At 41.9% G+C, this 26,577-nt stretch overlaps 1 protein-coding gene across 14 annotated transcripts in view; it reads right to left on the reverse strand.

Annotated features, from left to right (window-relative positions):
* The window catches only part of CADPS (calcium dependent secretion activator), a 495,698-nt gene that overhangs the window by 154,144 nt on the left and 314,977 nt on the right, over positions 1-26,577 (reverse strand). For all 14 annotated transcript variants that reach the window (XM_037799564.1, XM_037799562.1, XM_037799591.1 and 11 more), the window contains exons 8-10: positions 26,398-26,537; positions 15,538-15,604; positions 4,919-5,027 (exon numbers count right to left, since the gene is read on the reverse strand). In XM_037799564.1, the coding sequence (XP_037655492.1) occupies positions 4,919-5,027; positions 15,538-15,604; positions 26,398-26,537 (316 nt within the window). The remainder of the gene's footprint in view (positions 1-4,918; positions 5,028-15,537; positions 15,605-26,397; positions 26,538-26,577) is intronic.

Consider the following 26,577-nt stretch of genomic DNA (forward strand, 5'->3'; position numbering starts at 1 on the left):
ACCTCCAGTGTTGCCACCCTGAATCTGGCCACAACATCTCCTGCCTGGATTATTTTTAAAGCCTCCTAAATGATCTGTCTCCACCGCTGCTCACTATTATCCATTCTCAACAAGGCAGCCAGTGTAATCATTTTAACATGAGTCAGATCATGTCATTCCTCTGTCCAAAACTCCCCAGTGGCTCCACATTTCACTAGGAGGAAGTGTGACCTCCTCTCCTAGTTTTTTTCTCTCTCTCTTTCACTGTAGCCACACCAGCCTCCTGTGGTTCCCTGAACACCCCAGGCCTGTCACCACTTCAGCACCTTTGCACTTGCTGTTTCTGCACCCAAATGCTCTTACTCCTGAAATCTGCATGACTCACGCCCTCACCTCCTTCGTGTCTTCATTCACATGTCACCCTCTGGTTGAGGCCTTCCCTGATTTCCACTCCTTGTTACCCCTTCCTCTTTTCTTGCTTAATTTTTCTCCATAGCACTTACCACCTTCTGAAAAATGACACAATTTACTTTACTTCATAAGGGTGGGAGTTTTTGTCTGTTTCATTCATTGTTGCATCCTTAGTGCCTAGAACAGTGCACCGCACACAGTAGGTGTTCAACACATATACACTGAGTGAATGAATGCTCTGTATTCCTGCACAGCCAGTTTTCCAGGTTAAGATTTACAGAGAGGTGGGTGGAAGTTCCTCTTGGGCTCAGGCCAAAGCTACATCACAGCCTCAGATAAAATATACCATAAGTTTTTACTTTGGGGTAACTGGGTACTCTCTGGCCAGAAGTAAAGCCTCATATCTTCTTCAGGCTCCTCATCATCCCCTCAATTATCAGTTAAAAGTTGAGGGGGGAATGAGTTAGTGACTAGCACACCCAGATTTCCAACAATGCCCAGTCACTAACCTGTTTGACATTTGGCATTGGAAAAGATTCCTGGTGACATTAAGACTTCTCCATTTGCTATTAACTTTAATTCTGGTGTCTATTCTGCAAGAGTGGCTGTATGTTGGTTGTCTTGCATTTACAATTGCCAGGAATTGAGAATGATAAAAAGGCACTTCTTTATCTAGAGGGTCTAGTGGTACAACATCAATAAAGCTTTAATAAAAGCTTTTTGGTGGTTACGATTATGAGGAAATATTTTCCCTAATTTCTTATGAAGGAATTTTAAATATGATTTGGTTAGTAAGCTGGGAAAACCTAATGAAACTAATGGATAGTGTGATAAGAAAGAACATTCTGGTAGGAAAGAGAGGAAGAGCTTTGAGGAATGCTTTATGCCCTGAAAACTGAGCACCATGGGGCTAAAAGGAAGAGCGGCTTGACAGTCCTTCTGTATCTCATGGAAACTCTTGGGATAAGCTACTTTGCTATTATCAGTGAATGCCAGGATAGATATCTCTAGAAGGGCATTTCTCTCTGCTCCACCACCAGGGCCTGCTGGGGATGGGGATGCTATGTTCTTGGAGCTACTGTCAGAAAATCAGTTAAAGGGATTACCTCTAGAAAACAGATACTCTCTCCACTGTGCAGTTATTCAGAGGGAGAGATAGAAAGAAGCTAAGCGGTTTTCAGATTTTTATCGAATCCTCCTAACGGTCCTATGAGGTCAGTCCTGGGATTCTCACTTTATAGCTGAGGAAACGGAGGCACAGAGAAGGTGATAACCAGCCCATGGATACACAGCTAGGCTGTAAGAGATTGGGCTGGGCTTCTAACCCAGGTTGTCTAGTTCCACAGCTTGTAACCACTGTGCGATGCCTCTGCAAAGCTTGAAGACCCGGGTCTGGCCCCAGCCACCACCCCCGGAGGGTGGGTTAGGAGCAGCAGAATGAGACCGGATCCTAGAGTGAGCAAGGGCAAAGGGAAACATCGAAAGCAGAAGCAATGACAACAAACGCAGTGGAAAGCAACAGAGAGTGCAGAAAGCAAGAGAGGTCAAGGCCACATGGAGGAGGAGAAGGAGAGGAGTGGCACAGTCCAAAGAAAACCAGGGGAGAGAGAGAAAGCAAAGTGAATGTCGACATTTGCCGAGAGGGCAGCAGAGTCCTAGAGAAAGCAGCTGTTCCTGGGGATTCTGCAAAACGTGATGTGTGACACTGCGTGAGGGAGAACGTGGAGCACAGTCCCACAGGTGCTGACCTGTCAAGAGTGAGATGCCAAGACTCAGATGGATGCAGGCAGGTCAGGCAAGGGGATGCCGGCCAGCTCCCTGGGAGAGACTGGTGTTCCAACAACCCGCATGGGCGGAGTCTATTTATATGATAAAAGACTCTATACAGAGTTGTCTAAGATTAATTTAGCTGTTCGATGAATTATGCCATTGAATTACTCAGAATGGCTATCCCTTTATTTGAAGATGTAATAATTTCTTAATCTAATGGGAATGGAGAGAGTTTGGCATGCTTTCTGAACCATACCCAGGGAAAGGCAAAGTGAAGGATCATAATTTTTAGCTTCAAATGGATACGTATGTGTGTAAAAAGTTACACCAGTTATTTACCAAGTCCCCACTTCAAGGACCCTAAACAGGTAAAGAAAGGCCTACAAGAGTACGTGCCCCAAAAACATCTCTACCACCTGGTTCCAGGGCCAACCTTGATAAAGCCAAGTGTAGGATGGGGATAGGTGGATTCAGAAGCCCTTCTCCATCTGTACACTCACTTTCCAAGGAAAAGTTAAGGAGCCTCCTCGAATTCCCGGGACATGCCTAAAACTAAAACATACATTATTTAGATCTCCACCTTGCAAACTTTACAATGCAAAAGAACTCCCCCCCCCCCCCCCCCCCCCCCCCCCCCCCCGCTCCACGCAGCACTTATTTAAATATGCAGATGCTGCTCGCCCCCATTCTGGTTCATGGCTTAGGAGAGAGGCCCAGGAACTTCTAATTTTAACAAGCATCCTTTAAGAAATTCTAAGACAGAGTTTTCTTATGACAATTGGGAGTATTTAAATCTCCATTTTTCAATCAAACATTACTTTGGAAATAAATACGACTTGTCACACGGAAAGGCAAAGAGAAAAAGGGGCTTATTATTTTCAAGAACACAGTAAATTAACTTTCCGTTTACATCTTTGGTAAAGAAATTTGTAAATGATATCCCATGGGATCAATGTGGAAAAAAAAAAAGAAAGAAAGAAAAGCTTTCAAAGTATATGTGCATGGTAACTCCTTTTGCATGTAGATAGAACAGCTTTTCCCCCTCTCTTACCCTCCCCACCACAGAGAACTCTCCTTTCATAAAATAAAATAACTTCTATAGCTTTTCTATAGCTGTACACTTAGCTCTGTTTTACTGCAAATGCCAAAGGGTGATGTGGATTAGATCCCGAGTCCCAGCTCTGCCACGGAGCAGTCTTGAGCAATCCTTTAACCTCTTAGAATCTCAGGTTCTTCATTTACAAAATGGAACAATAGCCCTGGTCCAATCTACTTGCTGGGATTGTTGTGAGGGCCAAATGCAATCACGTGAAGGAAAATGAGTTCAAACTGGCTTCAAAGGAATTACTGTCATAAGGTGGCACTGTTTTTCCTTCTCTTCTTGGCTCTTTAGCCTCCCACTTTAATATCTACCCTTGAAATGTAAGTACTAGGAAAAGACTAAATCTAATTCTTTAAAGGGAACCTAATGATCTGAGGAGAACACAAACCATCACACACCGTCCTGAGGCTTAGGTTCTGAATGCAGGAGCCACGTCTTTTCAATGAAATGTTGCAGGAAATTGTTTGCTTCAAATGAGTAGGGTCTATTCATTATGAAGGATTTCCAGGCAGAGCTTTTAACTCCTGCCTTATGTGGTCATCTCTGAATCACACGCCGGCAGGAGGCAAAGTACAAATGGAAATCCAAGGGGGTGGGCCGGTCCCTTCACTCCGGGTTGGAATTCTGAAGGTGCTAAGTTTTCTAAGTGGGCTGGACCTTAGGCTTTCTCTGCCACACCTTCTCAGGTTAACACCCCATCTTCTCTCAAACTCTGTTTTTCTTTTATGTGTATTTTGTTGCATGTGGAAGAGCAATATGGGAATAGAAAAAAAGGTTTTGGGCCAAATAATGCAGTATGGTTGGAAACGCTTCCCTTGTGCAGATTTGGCATAAAAATAAACTTCTCTGGGAGAGGGCTGTTGGTGCTTGTTGTTCATTAATATGCTGAAATGAATTTGCGCTCCCCCCGCCCATTTTGAAGGTTCGTTGAGACTGATTTCTATTCATTTTTTTTCTAAGAGAAAAGATAAAATGGGTGGAGGGAGAGGTGTGAGTGGGCAGGATGTAGAACTCAGGCAATGAAGAATTTATAAGAAATACTGTTAGTGTGATCCCCTTAGTTACATAAGGCTTGGATGTTTATGCTTGTGGATTGGTGTCTTCAGGGAAAAAAAAAAGATATTTATGGTTGTCCTTCTTTAAAAGTGCCATTGGCTAACCTTATTAGCTCTTGAATTATAAGCAGGAGATACGGATGTGCAGGGCAGGCTCATTCAGATACAGAGATATGATACAGCCAAGCCCAAACATCACCGGTGAAACACTCACATGCACGCATGTGTGCACACGCACACATGAGTCCTTTTTCAGAGATTTCTTTTTCATCAGTCTAAGGTGGAATACATACATGATGTGGGCTTTTGGCTATTCCCCGCCACCAGGTATGTAAAAGAAAAATATATTATGTCTTCTTTTTTTGTTTTAAAGCAGAAAATCTCTTGAGTAAAACCGAAGACTTTGATTTGAATGGCATTTAATCAACCAGAATGGAAACTCCATACAAATCGGTTCTGTGGCTGTCGTGGTCACCCCTGAATCCCTAGTAACTCGGCCTAGTGCCTCGCACAGAGTAAGTGCCCTGTGAGGAGTAGTGGTCCGCTGATACGGGAAGGTGGAGAGTTTCATGGGTTCAAGGCCTTGAGGTTGGGTGTGTACCTGGCTGGGGGTCAGTGTAATCCACAGTGTAGCCATCCAGCTGTAGAAGTTCCTGAGGCTCTGCTTTTTTCTCCCGATAGCTGCACATGGCAAATGTGTACTGACTGACCTGGGGATGAAAAACAGAGACTGTGATGTTCGTTCTCTAGAAACCTTCAGGAAAGTTCCCCCAAGAAACCCTCCTCATTCAACCACGTTCTCTTCCCTGAGGCCCTGGACTCAGTAGCTGGGTTCAAACTGAGTTTTGCCATCTAGGCCTGTGTGACTTTGAACAAGTTACTTAACCTCTCTGGTCCTTCCGTCACCTCATATGTAGACTGGGAATAATCAAACAATCTACCTCACTGACTTATTATAAGGATTGAATGAGTTCATAAGTGGAATGAACTCAAAATTTGTTCCTGGCACTTAGTAAGTACCTACTATCCTTATTGCTATTATTATTATAATAAATTCTATTTTTTAGAGTCAAAACAGGTTGTATATCAGCAACTTCATGGTCGCTACCTAGCATTACTACGGCCCTGGCTAAAATGCGGAGACAAAGCAGGCCTGCCAGAAGTTAGGAACTGGGCACTCATGTATATATGCGTTACTGTTTTTCTTAGCATTTTATGTTTTGCAGGCTAGTTCTCAGCATCTACCAACATGTTTTGTTTTTTCCGTTCCCTCCTCCCACTAAATGAGTGCTTTGGGTTGCTTTGTAGTCTCCCCTTAATCTTAGGCAAGTGCAGGACTGACTCCCTGTCACAAGCAATGAGGGCTCCGTTGCGAGGTGCCAGTCACAGTAGGGCAATCCCCAGCCTGGGATGGCCTGGGGTTGTCACCGTGGCCCTGAGTGGCAGCTCTCACTTGATTGAGGTACCATCTGCCTGACACTCGCCTTCCACTGCTGAGGCTGCATGGCTGTCCTGTAGCTGCAGGCCCGGCTCCAGGACCTGTCACTGAGGCGCATCCAGAACGTATATACGGAGGATTTCCACCCCTGGCTCGTGTTTGCGGAGCCTGTGGGAGAGTGAGCATCCTCCCGGCTTCTGGCTAAAAGCTCACAGGCATATTTACCATCCACGGATGTCAAATGTCTTGGCAAATGGGATGTCACGTCCCTCATCCCTTAGTTGCCTTTATTACAAGAGACATTTTTCCAAGTGAACTTAAACCACAACTGGGGACATTTTAAAGTCTCTTCCATAGTGAGATTCATCTTTCTTTCTTTTCTTTTTTTTTCTTAACGGAGATAAGAAATCGGCCCTCTTGAGCCCAGCACAGATCTTCTGCAGTAAGTAAGGGTCACAGGCTTGAAGGTGCGAGCTGGGAGGTGAGGCTTGTTCCCAGGAGGATGTTTTTGGTGGTTGGTTGATCTGCTGCTGCCATCTGTTGGTTCCTGATGAAAACTTTACTGCTTGATTAGGGTTTCTTTTTTCTTTTTTCTTTTATGTTAGTCAGTCAATCAATTATATTGTGGTGACATATGCGGAACACAAAATTTCCTGTTTTAACCATTTTTTAAGCCAACGCTTGAGTGGTATTAATTACAGTCACAATATTGTGCTACATCACCACAATCCATTACAGGGACCGTTTCATGACCCCAAACACAAAGGTTTGCAGAACCAGCTTTCTTTTGTTGTAAGGCCTTGATGGGAATCAAGGAACATTGGGCTGGATCACTAACAGTACTTTTGGAAGTGGATGCATAAGTGGATACTTTACTTCTTTATAATTAGAACAACCAACAACAGCCACTTCTCCTAAAAAGAAGGGTTAAGAGTCAAGCTTGGGGGTCAGGTAGGCCTGGGGTCCAATCCCAGCTCTAGTTAGCTGTCACCCCTCTAGGCTTCAGGTCCTCACTTGTAGAATGCAGATGATAAAAATACCTCCTTCTTCTTGTTACTGGAGGATTAATTGAGCACTTAAAAGGCTTTACACACAGGGTGTGACATTCACATTGTAAACACTCAATCTACGCATTTGTGTAAACAATTGGGCACTAACATTCTAATACAGAGTAGCTGAGTACTGTTTCAGGTGTTTTTGCCCACTAGATTATAAATCCTTTGACGGCAAGGCTAGGGAGTCATGTATCTCAGTTATATTCCCATCCCCATAAGCAAAATCTACCATCTAACGGGCATATATTGAGTATGACTGGTTCCAGAAGGTGGAGTTTGTGTGATCCAATAAGGAAGTTTTTTCTCCCTAGATTTGCATGTAACTAGAAGCACAGTGCCTGCCCTTTCCAACCTGTAATCAGTCCTATGGATAATGCATTCCCCACAACTCCAAGCGTGATACGGTCTGCAAATAAAGCTGAAACGGTTGTTGTGGTGATTTTACCTCTTGATGAAGCATCAGAGACAACATTGTTTGTTCAAGTGACATCCTGAACAAAAAGAGAGCTGCTGATACTCAGTCGAGATCAGAAAGATATCACAACTAAAAGGTATTATTTGCAGATGCGTGCATTTACTTATTACTTGGCAGCTTGTACTTTTGATTTTTCCTTCTCTATTTTAACTGCTTCCTGCTTGGAGCTCTGTGTGCTGCTGCCCTCTTCTGGTTGTACTGCTGAAACTGTTTCTGACAAACTGGGCTAAAATAAACTTGAGTTAGGTTTATCAGGAGTATTTTAATTTAGTATTTAGCAACTTACTTTAGGAAATAACAGAGAGAAAAAGTTATTTCTCTCTGAATAATCTGAATTATTGCAAGTTGTTTGGAGAACTTCAGTTTCTAGAGTGATTAAAATTTGGGGGAATAGGAAAAATTTGGAAGCTTTTTGATTTTTTCCAAAACTTTTAAATATTTTTAAAACTTTTTTTTTTTTAAAACCTCACTAAGCGAAAGCTATTCTCAATGAAAGGCATGCTTCTCTTTCACAGTAGTATTCTATTTGAACTGTCCTTTGGTTAAAAGTTAATGAGACAGTGCAATCTGTTGTCAGAATGGCATGCCAGAGCCTAGAATACAAGTTAGAAGTCAGAAAATCAGCCACCCCTATCAGAAGGGCTGGACTAGAACAACAGAAAACACAGTGATCCCCAATGCCCAGCAGATAACTGAACGTGCACTTTGGAGAGAAGGGCTTAAAGGACCAGATTTTTATACATTGGGATTTCCATCAGGTATGAACCTTCTCATGGAATCCTGGGATGGACTGTTGGGACTTCTGAGTCTACAAAGGTTTGTTTTAAAGGTGGCTGGACCTCAGATACACAAGTGCCCTTTCGAACTCTGGGGCTGAGATTCAATAAGGAATCCCTGAGCTCAGGTCCTACCCACTTTTTAAAACTAGGACAAGGTAGGAAATGCTTCTCAGAGGAGACTGCGGCTACCTACATTAGAGTGGGGGGTGGGGAGGATGGATTGGGCTATAAATATGCAGATTCTTTGAGTCAGGCTAATTGCATCAGAATCTTATGTCAGGGCAGGTCTTGGGAAGCTACATTTTTCATAGGCTTCTCAGTAAAGTTTGAAAACCACTGTCAACATACAGGAACTATCCAGAACTTTAAGACTGCCCCAGCATTGCAATTATATCAAGCAACTGGAGTCCAGTTGTGAGATAAGGTCTGTCTTTTTATGTCCCCAACCCTTCTCTCCCTTCCCTCCCATCACCCAAGGAGAACTAAAATACTTGGATGTGCAACTAACAATAGAATGCATTTTGTCTAAATCCCCTCTCCTTACTGTTATCACCGTTCCCTTAGATTGACTCAGCTTGGTCCTTGACTGGGGTTAAAATAAAGAAGAGAATTCTTTATTCAGGGCAGGTTCATTCATTCATTCAACAAATTCTTAGCTACCATATTTGGTGCAGGGAATTTAAAGATGTGCAAAAACAGACATAATTCTCATATCTAGTTGGGAAGGCAGACATTAATCACATTATGTCTGAAATGTGTAAATTTAGTGCTGATAAATATTAAAAAGAGGTACCTGATGCTCTAAGAGCTTGGGGATTTGGTCTAGTTGGAGTTGCTGGGGAAAGTTTACATGAGAAAGCAGTGGCTGACTGAATCAAGATCTGAAAGATGGAGAACAATTTTTATGACGTGAAATACAAAATTTTGGGGACTAATGATCATTTTTAAAATGATGTGAATGAAGGAACATGAAGCTTAAACCCCACACTCCTGATTGACATTGATGTGAAGGCCATTTGGTGGAGTGGAACAAGACAGGTTTTGGGGCTAAACAGACTCGGATTTGATTTTCGGATGCATGACTTTCTAGCTCTGTGACCCTGGGCAGCTCAGTTAACGTCTCTGGGACACAGCTTTATTATCTTTAAATGGGGACGATGATAACATCTGGGGGACTTTTCTTGGGTTTGCATTCACAGTACTCATGGCCCTCAGGCAATGGACCCTGATTTTCCTTGGGGAACAAACCTCTTGCCTACTCTGAGCCCATGTGCTTTGTGTAGGGCTAACTGCTCCTCCAACAAGAGGTGGGGGGTGCTGGGGTGGGACCGGGACCTAGGCCTGGCCAACCAGCCTCACATCCTCTTGGCTGCAGTTGATTGGTGCAGGGATGGCACACGTCTGTATCAGGCCAATGAAAACTGAGCTAGGGTCTCTGCTAGAACTGTTGTGGAAAAGCAGCTTTTTGTTCAGGTTGCTAAGTTCAGGATGCTAAGCTGTTGTGAGCCCTGAATGGCTGGGAGTCCACCATACGGAGAGAGCCTGCCTGAGAGTAAAGCCAGGGAGACTGAGCCTTCAAGACACCGTTTGAGTCCTGGACCTAGCCCCACACTAGAAGATTCTTCAATTAATTACTTATTTAATTAGATAATCAATAAAATAATCCCCCTTTTAACACTTAAATTAGTTTGGGTTGACTTTTGGTCCTTTGCAACCAGGCATAAATATAAATACCCTATAGGGCAACTGTGAAGTTGAGTGGGGAAAACGAACATTCATTCAGAGTTATAAATCACTCAGCTACTTACATTTATTAGTTAACTTAATTAATATTGTATTCCCGGGTGACTACTGCTGTATTTTAAGGCATTTTACATTATCTGACCATATCTTATCTCTTTCAGATATAGTGGTTTTTCTGAAAGCTGGAACAGTCAGAGTTTTTAGTCATTATATTCTCTGTAGGGAATCAGAAACAGAGGACATGGATTTAGGCACCACACTGGTTCCATCAGATGCAAGGCAGCCGAGTCCTAGAACATTGTATAAGCATACATTTCTTGGGCACCAGCCGCATCCAAGTGCTCCATGTCAGAAAACTGTGTTGAAGTTTCACATTGGCTTCTTGTGAGTCTCGTGATCTTAGACAAGTCCCTTTACCTCTCTGACCCTGTGTCTTCTAATGTAAAATGGGGATAAAACTTGTCCTCACTGTGAGAGGTTGTGAAGACCAACTTGATGGATACTTTGTAAGCTCTACGTGACCATGTAAACATAGGAGTATTGGTATTTTAGAAGAGCCACAGAGTATTATTGCTCCTATGGTGCTAAAATGGGGAAAGTTCCTCAGAAATACTTTGGCCAAAGACAAATCAGAAACAGATTTTTCTCCAGAAATCTTTTGCTCATAGACAGAAAATCTTTTCAAATAAAAAGATGATAAAGGTGGCTAGAAGAGGAAATTTTAGGTTGTAAATATGTTACTAAAATGAAAATTTTTACAAAATAACCCCAGAGGACTGTACGACACAAACAGTGAACCCTAATGTAAACCACAGACTATAGTTAATAGCACAATATTATTATTTCATCAGTTGTAACAAAGGTACCACACTAACACAAGGCGTTAATAAGGGGGGAAGGATCTATGGGAACTCTGTATTTTCTTCCTGATTTTTTCTGTAAACCTACAACTTCCCTAATAAAAAAAGATAATAGTGGTGGGATTTTTCCAGCCTGGTATGATGAGTGGCCCTGCTTTCCCTCCTCCCCTCACACACCCGAGGCGGGGGTGGGAGTTCAGGCTGCCAAGTGCAGCTCTACGGAATGGACACCCTTATCATTAGCACTGGTTGGGTCACATTCGAGTTACTAGCAGTGGAAATCAATGTGTTGAGTCTTTACCATGGCCCCATTCTCAAATAGGACCCATTTCCCCTTGATCCTGGGCTAGGTTCTGCAGCCATGTTCATAAGGCATGTACTGGAATTTCAAGGAACACATCTGAAGAGTCTTTGTCATGCTATTTGCATAAAATCATCTATTTAGCTCCTCTGATGACTGGCTCTGTAGGACAGCACAGACTCCCAGAGCATCTGGTCTGAAGAGAATGGGGAACTTCACTTTAAAAAGGATATTGGCCCCTAAGGCAGTATTTCTCCAAGGGAGGAGGGGCTCTGCACCACCAGCATCAGTATCTCCTTGGTTATTTGTTAAACATATTCATTCCTGGGCCCCATCCCAGGCCTACTGCATTAGAGCCTTCTGGATGGGAGTCTGGAATCATTTTAAACAGTACCTGATATAGGAGGCCCAGGCTCACACCTGGAGAACGACGATCTAAAGTCTGTGGCACAGAAACGCCCTTCAACTGCTTCATTCCCTTCACAGTTGGTGGGCAGACTCCAGCTGTATGAATAATAATTTTAGCCCTGATCCTTAAAAATGCGAATTGCTGCTTTGGTTCTACACCCCTCTGACGTTGTCCTTTGTCCCTGGCTAGTAGGAAGTCCATTTACAGTCTGTCTTTTGGTTCCCCAAAGTAGTGGCACTAAAAGGAAATCTCACTTAGGGAGAATTTTAATAGTTCTGCACGCCAGACAAAAAAGTAGACTCTGTATGAGAGACAGTATGAATGAAAGAGAGAGGGGAGAGAGAGGGAGAGGGGGACTGGGCGGGGGCGGGGGGAAGAAAGAGAGAGGGAGGGGAGTGAGTGAGGAGGGAGTGAGGGGAACAGAATAGAGAGAAAGAAGGGAGGGGAGAACATTTTGGGAAGACTAGTGTTAGGTAAGTTCTTTCCCTCTTCGGTTTTTCAAATAAGTTTCCTTGAATTCAATCTAATGGAATTCATAATCATGTTGGAAATTAATTTGGTCTTGCCACCTCTCTATGAAATATACTCCACAAGAGACCTAACATTTGAATGGCAAGGAAAAAAAATTCAGTAAGTCACTGGGACCTACTTCCTACTGTGTGGTTTTCACACTGTCCTCCACAGACTCTCCCTGAGGCTGCCTGGGGAGATGAGAGGGAGGCTTAGGAGAATCTGCCTCTTCCCCCAGCTCTCTCCTCTCCACTGCAAATTTGACCAGAGTAGTTCTCCTGTTTTCACTTTAGTGTTGAGATTCAGTGTAAAGAAACAGAGAACCATCGGTATGTGTGACTGAATTCAACATTGTATGCAGCTCTTGCGCAGTGCTTGGCACTGCTTGAAGACCCTCCTTCTCTTCAGACAACTTGGAATATTCCGGCTTCACCTGATTTGGGGCCAGGACCTGGAACCTCTCTCCTTAAACTCAGTTGGCACTGGGGTGTTTCATAAGGGGTGAGGTTTTCATTATCATTTTGAAAAAGTGCCTATAAAGGTAATCACTTAGTAGTGAGAAGGAAAAAATGGGAGGAATCCAAAAATAATCCAGTGTCTTCCATGTAGGCCACCAAAATTGTGTTAAGTTATTATTGTGAATAGGACAAGAATAGGAACAGAAGACCTGAGTTCCCATCCTGGCTCCCCCGTGACCTCTGGGGAGGTGGGGCTGTCTTCACCCCTGCAGGCCACAGAGGTTGCTAAGGGAGGAAAATAATTTAGGTTGAAACAGAAGGTTTAATTTGGGGGACTGATTTACCCAATGTCCCTCAATGCTCTTTAATGCTAGTGAGAATCCTGTGTACAGACTATTGAAAAATTTCACGAGATCCTGCGATTCTTTTTCCTGTTCTTATAGGAAAGAGCTTTGCATGATTTCCAGAAGTGAGCACAGAGCTTGGTTTTAGCTACTGTGCAGTTCTCATCTTCTGTTGTAGAAGGTTCAGTGCGAAAGCCCTGGAACATCTGGGCTCCAGCTGTACTGCCCGAAAAACATCATCTCTTTTTGGTTCACTCTACAGTGTACAGGCATGGCTCCACTGATATTTTCAGCACATTTCTTCTTGTTATTTCCTAAAGAGTCTCCCCCCTGCCACCCTCCACGAAAGTTCTTTGAAAGTAACAGGTCAGCTGCTTCTCCCAAGTACTCCACCATTTCAGAGGTTCGCAAGGAGGAACTGTGTGTCCAGTGGACCACCTTGAAGTGCAGGGGGAGACTTCAGCTCACGGCTAGAGGACTGCTTGTTCCACTTCCCCTGTGAAGGTGTCACCGGCCACTTTCCAGCCCACACAATCATTCTGTTCTCAGAACTGCCAGAGGCATTGCCTATGCTCTCTTTCTTTCTCTTCTTTTTCCTTCTTTCTTCTACCAAATGCTTCCAGAATGCCTATGCCAAACGCTGGGCTGGGGGATGTGTGTGTGCACACCGGGGTAAAGGAGGAGTGACACAAAGATGAATCAGAAACAGAACTGGCCCTGAAACAGCTTTCAGTCAACTAGGGGAGGTCAATCATGCATACAAGTGACTTTAAGAGAGGATGCCATGCTAAGAGCACTGAGCAGGGAGAACCATCCATAACTCAGCACTGCCTCTTTTTATGCAGCATTTTTTCCCATCATATTGGACTCCTTTTATAGTGTACATCAGCTGCTTTTTCCTGCCTGGCATCCTTTCCCCTTGCTGGTAATTATTTTTAGTTTTTAATTATATTAGTTAGTCAAAACATCCTGATTTTACATTGGAGGCTGCTCAGTGGAATTGTCAATCAAAGGGCCATACCCTGCCCCTGCTAAAAGTTGGGCGTGTGACTCAAGTAGGACCAATATGAAGTTTGGCCTTCAAGAGGAGTGATGTGAGGACAGGAAATGGTCATAGTCAATTTTGTCCTATAACCACATGGAAGACACCGGCTATGGTTCCCACCACCCAGATTTGCGGAACTGCTGTAGGCCCTGTCTTACGACGACAGGTCATTTGGCCTTTTCAACAATCCCACAAACTATCTCCAGAACCTCCCAAAATATCTACGTGTTTACCTAAATTAGTCAGAGTCTGTTTCTGCTGTTTGCATCTAAAGAACTCTAACTGATGCCTTTCTGGAGATGAGAGACCAGTCTCCTAATGCTTCTCTATGTCCTACCAGTGTGGCCTACACAAAGTTGGTGCTCAATAAATATTGGTCATTTGATAGCCTGAGGAAACATGTCTCAAGAGGAAATGTCTTCCATTGCTTAGTCCTGGATTACATTAGGGGGTGGATATCATTCCAAAGTTTTCCTTCTTGCTAATTTACTCATAAGGTTTGTTGTACCCCATAATGTTAATGAAAGCAAAGATTACCTCTTGCTTATAGCCATAAAGAGATGCATTTAGTGGCTATAAGAAGAGACTTGAGTAGATTTGCAGAAGATAGTCTTAGACACTCAGGGTTAGTGGCATTTTCAAGGTCCATTTAGATCTAAGAGGGAGTTACTTTATAGAAAAATTTCAGAATTGGAAGTGCTCTAAATACTAATCAATGCTCATAGTTAACACATCCAATAAGCACTTTTAGTCACTAAATTACAACTTGACTCACTTTGTGATGTCTTTCAGATAGGAGCATAAATTAAATTTTTGCAAATTGGACTGTAGTTTAAATGATCTGCAGAGGCAATGGCAAATTCCTTTGTAAACTGAAAAATCTTGGTGCAACAAACCAAACAACCAACTGAAAAAACAAAAAAGGCTTTTCAAGGACAGGTATATTTCTGGTCATTTTTATCCTAGAGAAACATGCAAGAGAGCAAAGTTATTATCAATATATTATTAATGGATCATTAATGTCAACATCTGCATCTACATCTATATACACACAGATGTTCTTTGCAGCAAAGCTGTCCAAATTGTCCATCAAAAAGCAAGACTCTACAGGTATTAGAGCCAGAGCATATTCTGAACATGGAAAAATGTCCACAATAACTTCTGTGAAAAAGCAAGCTGTTGAACAACAAAGAGTTGATTAACTTTGGTTAAGAAAAATGTCCACCTATCTGGAAAGCTACATTCCAGACTGTTCATATAGTTAGGGGAGCTCACTTCAGGCCTTTGGAAGCCCTGGGCACCAAGATGAGTGGAGTGCTTCTCCGCAATCAAACATACTACACAATAAGGTTGACGTAAAAAATCCAACTAAGCTCTAATTTTTCTCATAATAGCTATCTCAGTGCCTTTAAAAATACCAAATTTTTATAAAACAATGTTAACATCCCTACTGCCCCAACCAGGCACATGCATACTCTGTCTCTGGGATACTCCATCACTGGAGAGGGGATTGGGCAGGGATGGAGTCTACTTTCCTACTTATACACATCTGTATATGAGCATGCATTCATTTTTTATTTTAAAGTGGTTTTTAAAAAGGGAAAGGAAGCGTAAGGGAGCCTTCTAGGGTACTGGAAATGTTCTATATCTTCCTCTGAATGGTGGGTACATGGATATATAATTCACTGAGCTAAATGTTTAAACTTTGTGCACTTTATATATTTCAATTAAAAACATTAATTAATCCTTTTAAATCTTTAATACTGATGCCTTTTAAGAATGATATTAGAGTTGAAGAGTTACCTGCACCAATACAAAAAACCTTTTCTTCCATCTCTTCCAGACATTTTTACCGATGGCCCATAAATACCTAAGGGAAAAGAAAAAGACCAGAGCTGCATTAATGCTTGAGCGAGTGCACTGTTTAACATTCTTTACCATGATGCTTAGAACTCATGAACATGGAAATGCACAGGGTTCAGAACCAGAAAGCAGATTTTGGAACTGTATGGTAGAAGACAAGGAACAGCAGGTATGGTTCACTTCCACTTACAGAAAGAATTGTATCTCATCATCAAACCTGACTCAGATTCCTTAACTGATTCCAAAAGCACCTTGAAAAAGGCTACATTGGGAATTAGTTTGAATATGTGATACAAGTCTTTTAGGTAGGGAAACTCCTGAAAGATGTTGCATGAGAGAGGAAAAAAAAAGACTGCTAAATCTCACAGCGCCTACTCTTTCACCTCTTGTCAAGTCTCAGACAGGAAAGCCTTCACTTGTTTCCTTTTGCCAGAATTCTGGCAAATACAGGTATACTGCAGGGAGGCGAGCTTCAAGTCAACGTACGTAGTTCTTCCTATTCCACCCCCTTCCCCAAATGCTCTTCTGTTGAATGAAATCAATCTTTATACAGAAAAGTTTTAACCAGGAAAATGAGAATTATGAACTAAAGAGGCATAGCTCAAACTATCTGGGGATTTTAAGACCAATATTTAGCAGAAATTCATTCATGAATTGTCCCTTTGGCCTTGTGGATTGTTAGATGTTGACCTGGGATTGATTAAGGGAGTGAGGCTGGTGGTTCCAGCTCTACAGGACCAAGTGAGAGAGAGATATACTCAAACACATTCAAATACTCAAGTTCCAAAAACTGACTCTACCTGATATCAGAAACTAACGAGGTAACTCCCAAATCCTCACTTCACTTAGAATCAGAAAGAATTTTTGCTTTGCAACATAAGGAAGAATGCAACTAGTTAAAATGTATACTGATCTACAAATTTCAGGGGCTCTTAGGAATAGCTGGTGGCAACAATCTACTCAGACCTTTAAGCTAGAAACTTGGAAGTCATCCTGGGTCCTTGTTTCCTCATTCTTGTGCCTCAACTGCCAAGTGCAATTGATGTCTACCTCCTGGAAATTTCTTCAATCTGCTCAGACTTTCCAATTCACACATCCACTATTTGAGTCCCAGCTTACACTTTTGCTTCCATGGACCACTACAGAAGGGCCTCTTGACTTGTTTCAAGAACACAAGAGTACTTTTCATTCTTGTCCTGGCCATGAGAATGATCAACAGCAAATCCTACCATGTCGTTTCCCTACTGAAACTACTTCAAGGGGTCTTCCCTGTCCAACTTTGCATTCATTTTCATGATGTGTCCCATATCTATCCACTTGTACTATGATTCACTTGATATTTTTCTTTAAATTGACTCACTTAACATAAATACATTTATTTTGAAAGGAAACTTTGTATCATAGGCTTGATATACTAAATTATATATTATGTGAAACACATTAAAATGTGTTACTATTTAACTAATACAGACTTGTCTATATGTTACTAAAATGATGTTGGACATAGCAACATGAGTGATATGAATATACTTTGGGAAACCTTGGTTTATAGGAAAAAGTCCAGCATCTTGATTTGGCCTAAAACACTCTTCATTATCTGGCTCTGCTTACCTCTCTAGGCTTATCTTCTACATATTATATTATCTATAATTCCTGACCACACTATAAAGTTTCACACTGCCATAACTTTGCAGATGTTATGCTACCTGGAATGCTTTCACCCTGCCCCCTGTGTCAGAACTCATATTCTTCTTAAGTTTTAATTCGAGCCTTGATGTCATCACCTCCTTGACTTGTAGATGAGTCTGCTGTTATAATTATCAAACTGATATAGTCTATTTATTTTCATATTTTTCATTCCTATTGGATTGTGAGCTCCCTGGGGCAAAGAACCTTGTTTTTCTCCTTTCTGAATTTCTAGCAGAGTTCCTGATGTATGGCAGAGGGTCAACAGATACTTGTTACAGTACTGTTGGTTTTGAATGCCTTGCTCTTGAGAAACCAGAGTGACATTTACAAAAATTTCTGATGAGATTTTAAAACTGCATAAAAACATTCAATCCATCCCCAAGTTTTTAAAATTCTACTTCCATATCCCATCTCTTTCCAGGCCCACTGCTACTCCCCAGTCAAGCCACCATGGTCCCTGACCTGGACCACCACAAGAGCTTCCTAACTGGCATCTCTGCTTTCGCTTTTTATCATCTTTTAGATGGGTAAACCAGATTATTAATATGCTTATTCTAAATATGAATGGGAAACTATGGAAAGGTTTTAAACCAAGGGGTGACACAATTATATTTCTATTTTACAATGACACACTGGCTGCTGGTGAAGAATGCATTGTAGACAGAGGGGGCAAGAGAAAGCAAGACGATAAGGGAGGGGACAGGTACAGTGGTGCAGGCAAGAGATGATGGAGGCTGGACCAAGGCTGAGACTGTGGGAAAGGCAGGATGGTCAGTAAGCTCAGCAGCTCTGTGCTGCTGCTGAAGCCAAAAGGGTCAGCTCTATTGCTACGTGGATCATCTGGCTGCCCTGGAAAGCATGCTTAAGTTTCTTGAAATAATAATATTATAATGTATTCATGGCAGAATGGACATAAAAGAGAGGCTCATCCAGGGCTAAGGAGAGAGAAGGTCAATGGTATGTAACAATAAGAGCACTGTCTTCAGTTCCAGGTCTGCCAGTTACTCTGTGATGATAGTCAGGTCGCTTAAGCTCTCGGTGCTCTGTAAAATGGTCACAAGTGGTTCCTCTCTCTCAGGGGTGTTGTGAGATTAAATGGGATTGTGCTTGTGATGTGTAAGCACAGGCCATGGCAGGGAGTTCATACACAATCAATGTATGATTATACATTGTATAATGATTATACAATGTATGATTAAACAAGGCATGATTATAATGTATCTGTACAGAGGAAAACATGTCATTATTAGCAGTACATAAGAGCTAAGTGTGTGAAAAAAGTCTCCTTGTACACATAGACATAGGGAAATAGATGAAATAGAAAATCAAATATAGAAAGCAGGCAACTTTTAAAATATATTTTCAGTAATGACTGGCAAGGTTCTAATAATCTTACAATTTCTTGGAGTTATTTCGGGGCGCTCCTACCCATTTTTTTTTCTTCTCTTTAGCTTGCATCCACATAAAGAAATTCGAAACAGTGAATGCAGCTATGACATCTAACATGTTTATAGTTTTAATTGATGAGATTGAAGGTAGAAAATGAGTTAACAAGACCCATAGAATGGAGTTCATATTGAATCACTAACCTTTCTTTCAAAGTAACATAATGGCTTCTGTTTAGTGACGTTTAACTAGTCTTCCGTAGTCTTCTGTGCGGGACCAGGTCCTTTACATGCCTTATAATACCTATCTGTGGGGTGGGTGGTATAATGGAGGGGTAAGAGTTTGGCTCTAGAGCCACGCTGCCTGGATGGTAGGTGACCTTGGACAAGTTATTAGAATTTTCTCTACTTCAATTTTCTCATCTGTATAATGGGGATAATATTAATGGCACCTACTTGGAAGTTTGTTGTGAGGGTTAAATTACTTAATGAAATATAAAATCCTTAGAATAATGCCTGGCACAAAGTCAATACTTATTATTAGCTATTATCTTTATATCATCTCTACTACATTTACAATTATTGCACTTGAGGAAACTGAGGTTAAGTTTCTTTCCCAGGGCTCCAGAGCTGATGAATGACAGAATGGAATTTAAACTCAGAAGAGTATGATTTCAGAGCACTCTCTTCACCGTGCTCTTCTTCCTCTCCTTCTAGATGACAAACTCTGGTTTCTTTATTGAAATGAGAATATGAATTTGCTATTCCAATTGAACAGAGGATTCCTGGTTCAGAGTCTCCAAATGGGAAAGCTGAGAGGGATCACAGAAAAATTAACAACCCTCCTTTGGAAAGTATCAGTTGGTTTGCAGGCAGGAGGGGCTTTCCCTTTGAGGTTTTCCTTAGAATTTATTGCTAATTTGGCACATACCAGAAGGTGTCAAAACTGAGAAAAACTAAGGGCTGTAATGTACTGTTTCTGTCTAGTCGGCTCCAGCTCTGCATTTTCTCAGGTTGAAACACGCTCATTAAACAGAATGCAAAATACCTGAAGCAGATGGAAGTTCTGCTACTGCAGACATTCAAGGTGGCTTTCCCCCTCTAGCTCCTCACACCACAGACAGATCCATCTATGTGGGTATTAGTGGCCCCCAACTCTTGCTTCAGGCTGGCTTGACGCATGGAAATCTGTATTTACCAATAGGTATACTAGCATTCTACTGTAGTGAGCAGCAGTTCAGCCTAGTGCGTATGATCTCGGATTTGGGGTGGGAACACCTGGGCGGGAATCCTGATCCTGCCATTAGCTTCCCAGGAGTTTAGCTGCCATATGCCTCAGTTTCCTCAGTTGCAAAATGGGGATAAGACAGTATCTACTTCATAGGGTTGTTGTGGGGACTAATTGAGATGATGCATGTCAAGTGTTAAGCATAGTAACTGGTACATAGTAAGTGCTCAATAAATGCTAAGCATTATTATTAGTGTTAGTATTACTATTAGTAGAAATAGTAGTACTCATAGAAAGAATATGTAATTATACAGGATTCTGTATTTGAATTTACACTTGGTTTTTGGGTACATGCATATTAGGAAAATGAACTGAAATACACGTGTCTGATTTTGGAGCTCCAGATAGTATTTTGCATCATGATTCTAATGATTCCTTGCTTATAGCATTTCCTCACAATCCATACCAGTGAGGTCACTGGCATCCCTGTCATCTGCTCAGGGCATTTTAATTACATGAGAGCCCAGAGTGAACTACAAATCACTACAAGGAGAAGAGGAAGATGTGCTTGGGTTGAACTTAAGCCCCAGGAATCCCAAACAAATGCTGAGTCATGGAAGATGCCCTCACCTCAGCGTCCCACTGCCCTGGGACTACTTGGCAAGGCAGCACCCATGGTGATGCTTGTCCTGGGACAGTCTTCCTTCGTGGGTTTGTGAATTTAATATAAAACCAACTGTGTTTATTCAGTATCTACTGTGCTTAGCACCAGACTTGCACATGGTGTGTGCTCAGCATCTTTCATGGGCAAGTATCTTTACTGCATCTCCTCCCAGGATGCCCAGCAATGAGTATTTGGTGCAGGGAGAAGAGTCGGTGCCACCCCCTCTGGGCCATTGGCCAGAATTACTTGCCCTGTGGGCACCTTTCAGAGGGGTAAGGAGGGGACACAGAGGCCCACATCAGGCACAGTTTTCATCCCGAGGGGCTGCTGGGACAGAAGTCACTGAAAAGCCTAGAAAACAAGGCATCTGGGCTGCTCTGGTCTAGGTGGAGAGTGAGTCCCAGCCTCGAGGGAGGCAGCTGCTGCCCTTGTGCCCTTCTATGTCACCACCACCCTGCCTGGCACATCACGAGTGCTCACGAGAATTTTACTGGCCAGACATTCTTCACGAGAATTTCTTAGATGAAGGAGCATTCACAGTAAGACAAGAACTCTGATTCCTACTGGGATGTCTCCTTCCTTTCCTTGGGGGGTGAAGAATAGGGAGGGCACAGAGACCACGTCCCTCAGCTTTTTTGCAGCAGCCTGGTTGGGACAAACACAGGCTGTGAAAAAGTACAAAAAATGGCTGAAAACAAATAGCAACAACTACAACAACAGCTACTACTACTAACTCTTTTGTAACTCTTACCATGTATCAGGCCCTGGTCTAAATGCTTTACATGTATTAGCTCATTTAATTCTCACAGCAGCCCGAGAGGCAAGCACTATTGTTACCTCCATTTTACGCTGAGCAAATTGAGGCACAGAAATGTTACACAACTTGTCCACCATTAGTAAACGGTAGTGTCAACAATTCCACTCTAGGTAGTTTGACGTGATTGGCATTTATAGACAATGATATGATAAAGAGGATAAAATAGAGTCATAAAAGTACTGAATTAATCCATGAGGGCAAAAGGGAGAGGAGGAAAAAGGCCACAAAGAACAGACAAAACAAACAAAAAAATAGTAAGATGAAAAATTCAACTTAATCATATCAATAATTACATTTAATGTAAGTGGACTAAATATCCCAATTAAAAGGCAGTGAGTTCTAGATCAGATTAAAAAACAGGACCAAACTATATGCTGCCAACAACAAATGCACTTTAACTATAAAGACACAAATAGGTTTAAAAAAAAAAGGATGGAAAAGGGTATATTATGCTAACATTAATCAAAAGAAAGTTTCAGTGGCAATGTTACTATCAAAGTAGATTTCAAAGCAAAGAATATTGACAGGGATAAAGATCATTTTGTGAAGATAAAGCGATTGGTTCATCAAGAGAAGATAAAATCCTAAATGTCTGTGCATTAATAAGACAGCTTCAAAATATATGAAGCAAAAATCCATGGAACTGCAAGGAGAAATAAACAAATTCATAATTAGACTCAGAGATTTCAATCTCTCTCTCTCAATAATTGATAGAAAATCAGTAAGGATATAGAAGATTTGAACAATACTATCAGCCAACTTGATCTAATTGAAATTTATGGATAATAAGACAAGGTAGATAAAATGGAATCCTAAAATATATTCAATTAGTCCAGTCCAGGAAATCTGGTTTGATATCTGTGCTCAGTGAGTGGTGTCTTGGAGACTTAGGAGGAGGAAAGAGGAGTGTGATGGCTTTGAAGAATGTGAGAGGTCTAGAGAAGTGGCTTAGCTAAGAAATCCACAACAAAGAGGATTTTAACAGGGTTTATAAATTGTATCCTCTTTAAAGTTTGTTAAAACATGAAAGGAAAGTCAGAATTGCTACTAATTACTCCTGGTTGGTGGTCTCTAGTTCCTTGAATATATCCAAGGTAGAGCAATACAGAACTGTGTTCTATTCATGTTTCAGGTCCTCAGTAAACGCTGAGCTAAAAGCAATAACAATTTAAGCCCCAGTTCTGAGGCTAACTCTGATATGGGCAAGTCTTCATCTCTCCAAGACTCAGTTTCCCTATATGTAAAGTGGGGATTCATACATTCACTTGTTCATTCACACAAATAATTTATTGTACTTTTAATATATTTCAGGCCTTGCACTGTTACTAAACCGGAGACAAATGTCCCTGCTACACAAAACTCAGTCTAGTAGGGAACACAGACAATAAACCAATAAACAAAGAGATACACAATGCATGATAGTGTTCTCTCTGATTAAACATAAAGCAGGTGGGAGAGAGAGGAGACACTCGAGCAAATACTTGCAGAAATCAAGGTGAGTCATGTGGACATCTGGGTGGGAGGGGTACAGGGAATAGCAGGGACAAGGGTCTTGAAGTGGGAGTGTATTTGGAGTCTTTGAAGAAAAGCAAGGAAGCCACGTGACCGGAGCAGAGTGGTCAAGGTCAGAGTGATAGTGGGGTCCTTATCAGACAGGGCCTTGCAGCCAGGGTAAGGATACTCTTTTACTCTAAATGAGGCAGGGAACCACTGGAGGGCTCTCAGCATTGGGGTGGCAGAATCTGACTGGTGTTTTTAAAACACACAAGTTTTCGAAAACCTGGCTCCTGTGTGCAAAACAGATTTCAGGGAGGCAAGGACAGAAGCAGGGGTCCTGCTTACATGACAAGTGCACCAAGTCCAGGGGAGATGTGACGGTGGCTCGTATCAGATGATGACACGGAGGTGGTGATGAGGGTATGAATTCGAGACTGATCTTGAAGGTGGAGTGAAAAGAATGTGATGATGGGTGATACGAAGAGTGAGGGAGAAAGAGACACATCATGGATGCCTCCAAGACTCTTGGCCCGAACAACTCGGTGAAGGGAGGGCACCTAATCCTTGTGAGCCTGGTGAAATGAGACAATGCATGTAAATGCCCTTCCTGGGCTTGAAAGCACCATATGGAAGTAAAAGATGAAAAATTAGAAAGCCACCTAGGAGTTGCTGCAGCATATGGCCTGAAATTAAAGTTCAATATTATGTGTTGCCTTGACATCCCCATCTTGAAATGGGGAGGGACTCAAATGGCCTAACTACGAGTTCTCCTTCCCATTATGCTCCCATGGAAAAGTGCCCTAATCAAACAACCCTCATTATCAAACAGACCAAATGTAGTGCCTGCTTATCCTTGAGTAGTGGGTTTCAGTCCCCTGCCAGCTCGTGGAATTAATCACATCCTCCCGTGGCAACCAGGGGTCGCCCCAACCTCTGATTGTTCTCTCTGCTCCCAAGTGCCACCTCTGCATGGCCCTGTGTGGTGTCCTCCTCCCCTGGCTGTGAGTCTGTGGGACTAATAAACTGCTGCTGACCCACACATGCAGGGTGTTGTGTGTTCGTCCCTCCCCACAATCCTAGGATGGGAATCCCTCCCTTACCAACGGGCTGGACACTTGGTAATTCCAAAATATAACCAGATATTCATGTTTTAAGGCCAAAAAACAGTACTGATTTTCTCCTGACAGTTTTTTATTCAATAAAAAAAGTTATTCTAAATGGCCCAGTGGTTCATTCGAGTAACCATAGTCCACCAGCAAGGAGTAATTCACAGTAATTCTGATTTTCCTTTAATTCTTAAAAAACCTAAGTGGATACAATTTATAATTCCAGGATTTGTGCATCTTAAAATCCTTTTCCCTGTCCCTCTCTCTAAGCTATGACTCTGCTCTGGTATCGCAATAAAGCTATTTTATGTTTAACGAAAAAAAGAGTAGCCCATAAACATTTTTATCTTCCCTGAATCATCCCTTGTGCATCTAAGGTTGTGCACCCCTGATTTGCGTCTGAGGGTGTTATTGCAGCACCCATTGTTCATAATTTCTGGCCCTCCTGCTATATTTTCTGGCAGACATCTGAAGTAGCTATGGAACAAAGCCTCATATCTCTTTTGTCACCAGTGGGGTCAAGGTAGCCTGAAACATATTAATGATTTTACAAATGAATAAGTAGAAAAACTACTGAATTCAGATCACTTAGTTCAGTTTCCACCAGAGTAGATGAAGAGAATGTGGGAATGGGAATTTGTTCAATGGGAAAAATAATACCTATGTCAAATGGTTGCTGTGGGGATAAAATGACACAGTGTTTATAAAACTCCCAGTAGAGGTCTTCAAAGGGACCTGGAAAGTGGGTCAAGCTACTGATCTTTTTTAAGGAAATTTTTAAAAAAAGAAGTTGTTTGGAGGACAAATATATTCATTCATATTCTTATTCTCTCTCTCCTCTGGTTTGCCGTCCCCTCCTCTTTACTCTCTTTCTTCTTCCCTCTGTCCCACTCACTCATATTCTTGATCCTTTTATTAAATGTCTACTGAGTATTTATTTATGAGCCAGTATTTTGCAAAAGAAGCAAGATCTTTTGAATGCTATAGGAAGCTAGTAGAATTCTCAACCCTGTTGTCTTAAAGCTAGGATGTTTACCATTGAGAGGGAAAAGGCATTAGGGAGAAATTACATTTAATATTTTTGGAATATAAGCCATGAGTATGATAAAAAGGAAGAAGAGCTGACCTCACAAATCATAAGTTCCCCAAGTCAATGCCAAACCTCAGGTTCACTAATGGGTGTCCAGCTTGTGGGAGGCTTTGCTTCATCTGGAGCCCTGTGTGCCTGGCTGCTCCTGCAGCACTGGTGTGTAGGTACCCTCTTCCTCTGGAGCTGGGCTTTCTTTGCTCCCTAGAACCCCGAGATGCCGAGGCCAGGGCCCTGCACTGTGCTCTTGGACCACATGCTGCTGCGGCCTGCTCATCCGCTGGGATGTCCCCTTCCGATTCTGGTCGCTCCTTCTTGGACTCCTTCCTAAGTCCTCTTTATAATCTGTGTAACCAGCTACTAGGTCATGATATTTGATTTCTGAATACCCTACCTCTAGTATATACAACCTGTCCTCAATTTTGACAGTGGTTTTAAACACATATCCCCGAAAGAGAATTAACCAGAGCTTTCTACCCACCAGAGGGGATAAGAGAGTGAGAGCCATGGCAAAAGGCACCTGCAGAATATCTGAAAACAAGCCATCCCGTTCCCTTGGTGAAGCAGTCCCTTATTCAGAGTTATAAGCACCACTACTCTCCAAGTGAAACACTTTCTGAGATACAGGGGTCCAAGGGATTTAGTTTACATCTAGGAGGCCATGGTTCAGCATATACCCATTTGTCAATAAGTGTTTCCTGTATAAATCTTTGTTTTGATCTGTAAAAAACATATTTTATCTTCTCTTTTTGCCCTACTTGACATTACTTAATTGGTCATTCCTCTCAAAATTTAAGAAAAGGAAGATAATCATAAATTTACTATTTTTGATCAAGTAATTTAAAAGCCATACTAAACACTAAAACTGATTCAAGCAGAACTGACTCTTTGAAGATGGCAACTGATCAAACCCCATGGGTGTGGTTGTTGATGAAGGTGCAAGCAAGTTATTCTTAGAGTCTGAAAGATCTGGATGCTTCTGAAAAACTACATGAAGCCTACAAAATCCCCAAACCAGAAGCACCTAGAATGCTTCTAGGAAAGTTTTAAATAACACTAGCAATCCTATTTGAGAAAGAGAAGAAGGAAATTATTCTACCATGACAGCAAAAATACAAATACAATTATCATAACAACTGAGGGAACTTATAGGAAATATCAGAGTCAAATATTTTAATTGAATCTTTTATAGTGCTTCCTATGTAGTTCTCTCAAGACCAGTTTTTTGTTGCTGCTGTTACTGTTTTTGTCTGTTTCGTTTTTTTTTTTAATTCTAAGAATGAGGGGATGTGTGCCCAAAATCACCACTAGGAGAAGAGACACTTACCCAGAATGCTTCATGTTTTGAGGCTTATCCATTCGGACAGCAAGTTTGATTTTTAGATCTTGATCGGGGCAGTTTTTGGAGACTGTCATTTTGTGCCATTCTGACTGTTTGGGGCTGTTAGGGGTGGGATGGAGAATAACCTGTAGGGGAAAAGGACAACAATTTTAGCCAGAAAATACA

Source organism: Choloepus didactylus, chromosome 1, assembly GCF_015220235.1.
Source record: "Choloepus didactylus isolate mChoDid1 chromosome 1, mChoDid1.pri, whole genome shotgun sequence".
Taxonomy (NCBI): Eukaryota; Metazoa; Chordata; class Mammalia; order Pilosa; family Megalonychidae; genus Choloepus; species Choloepus didactylus.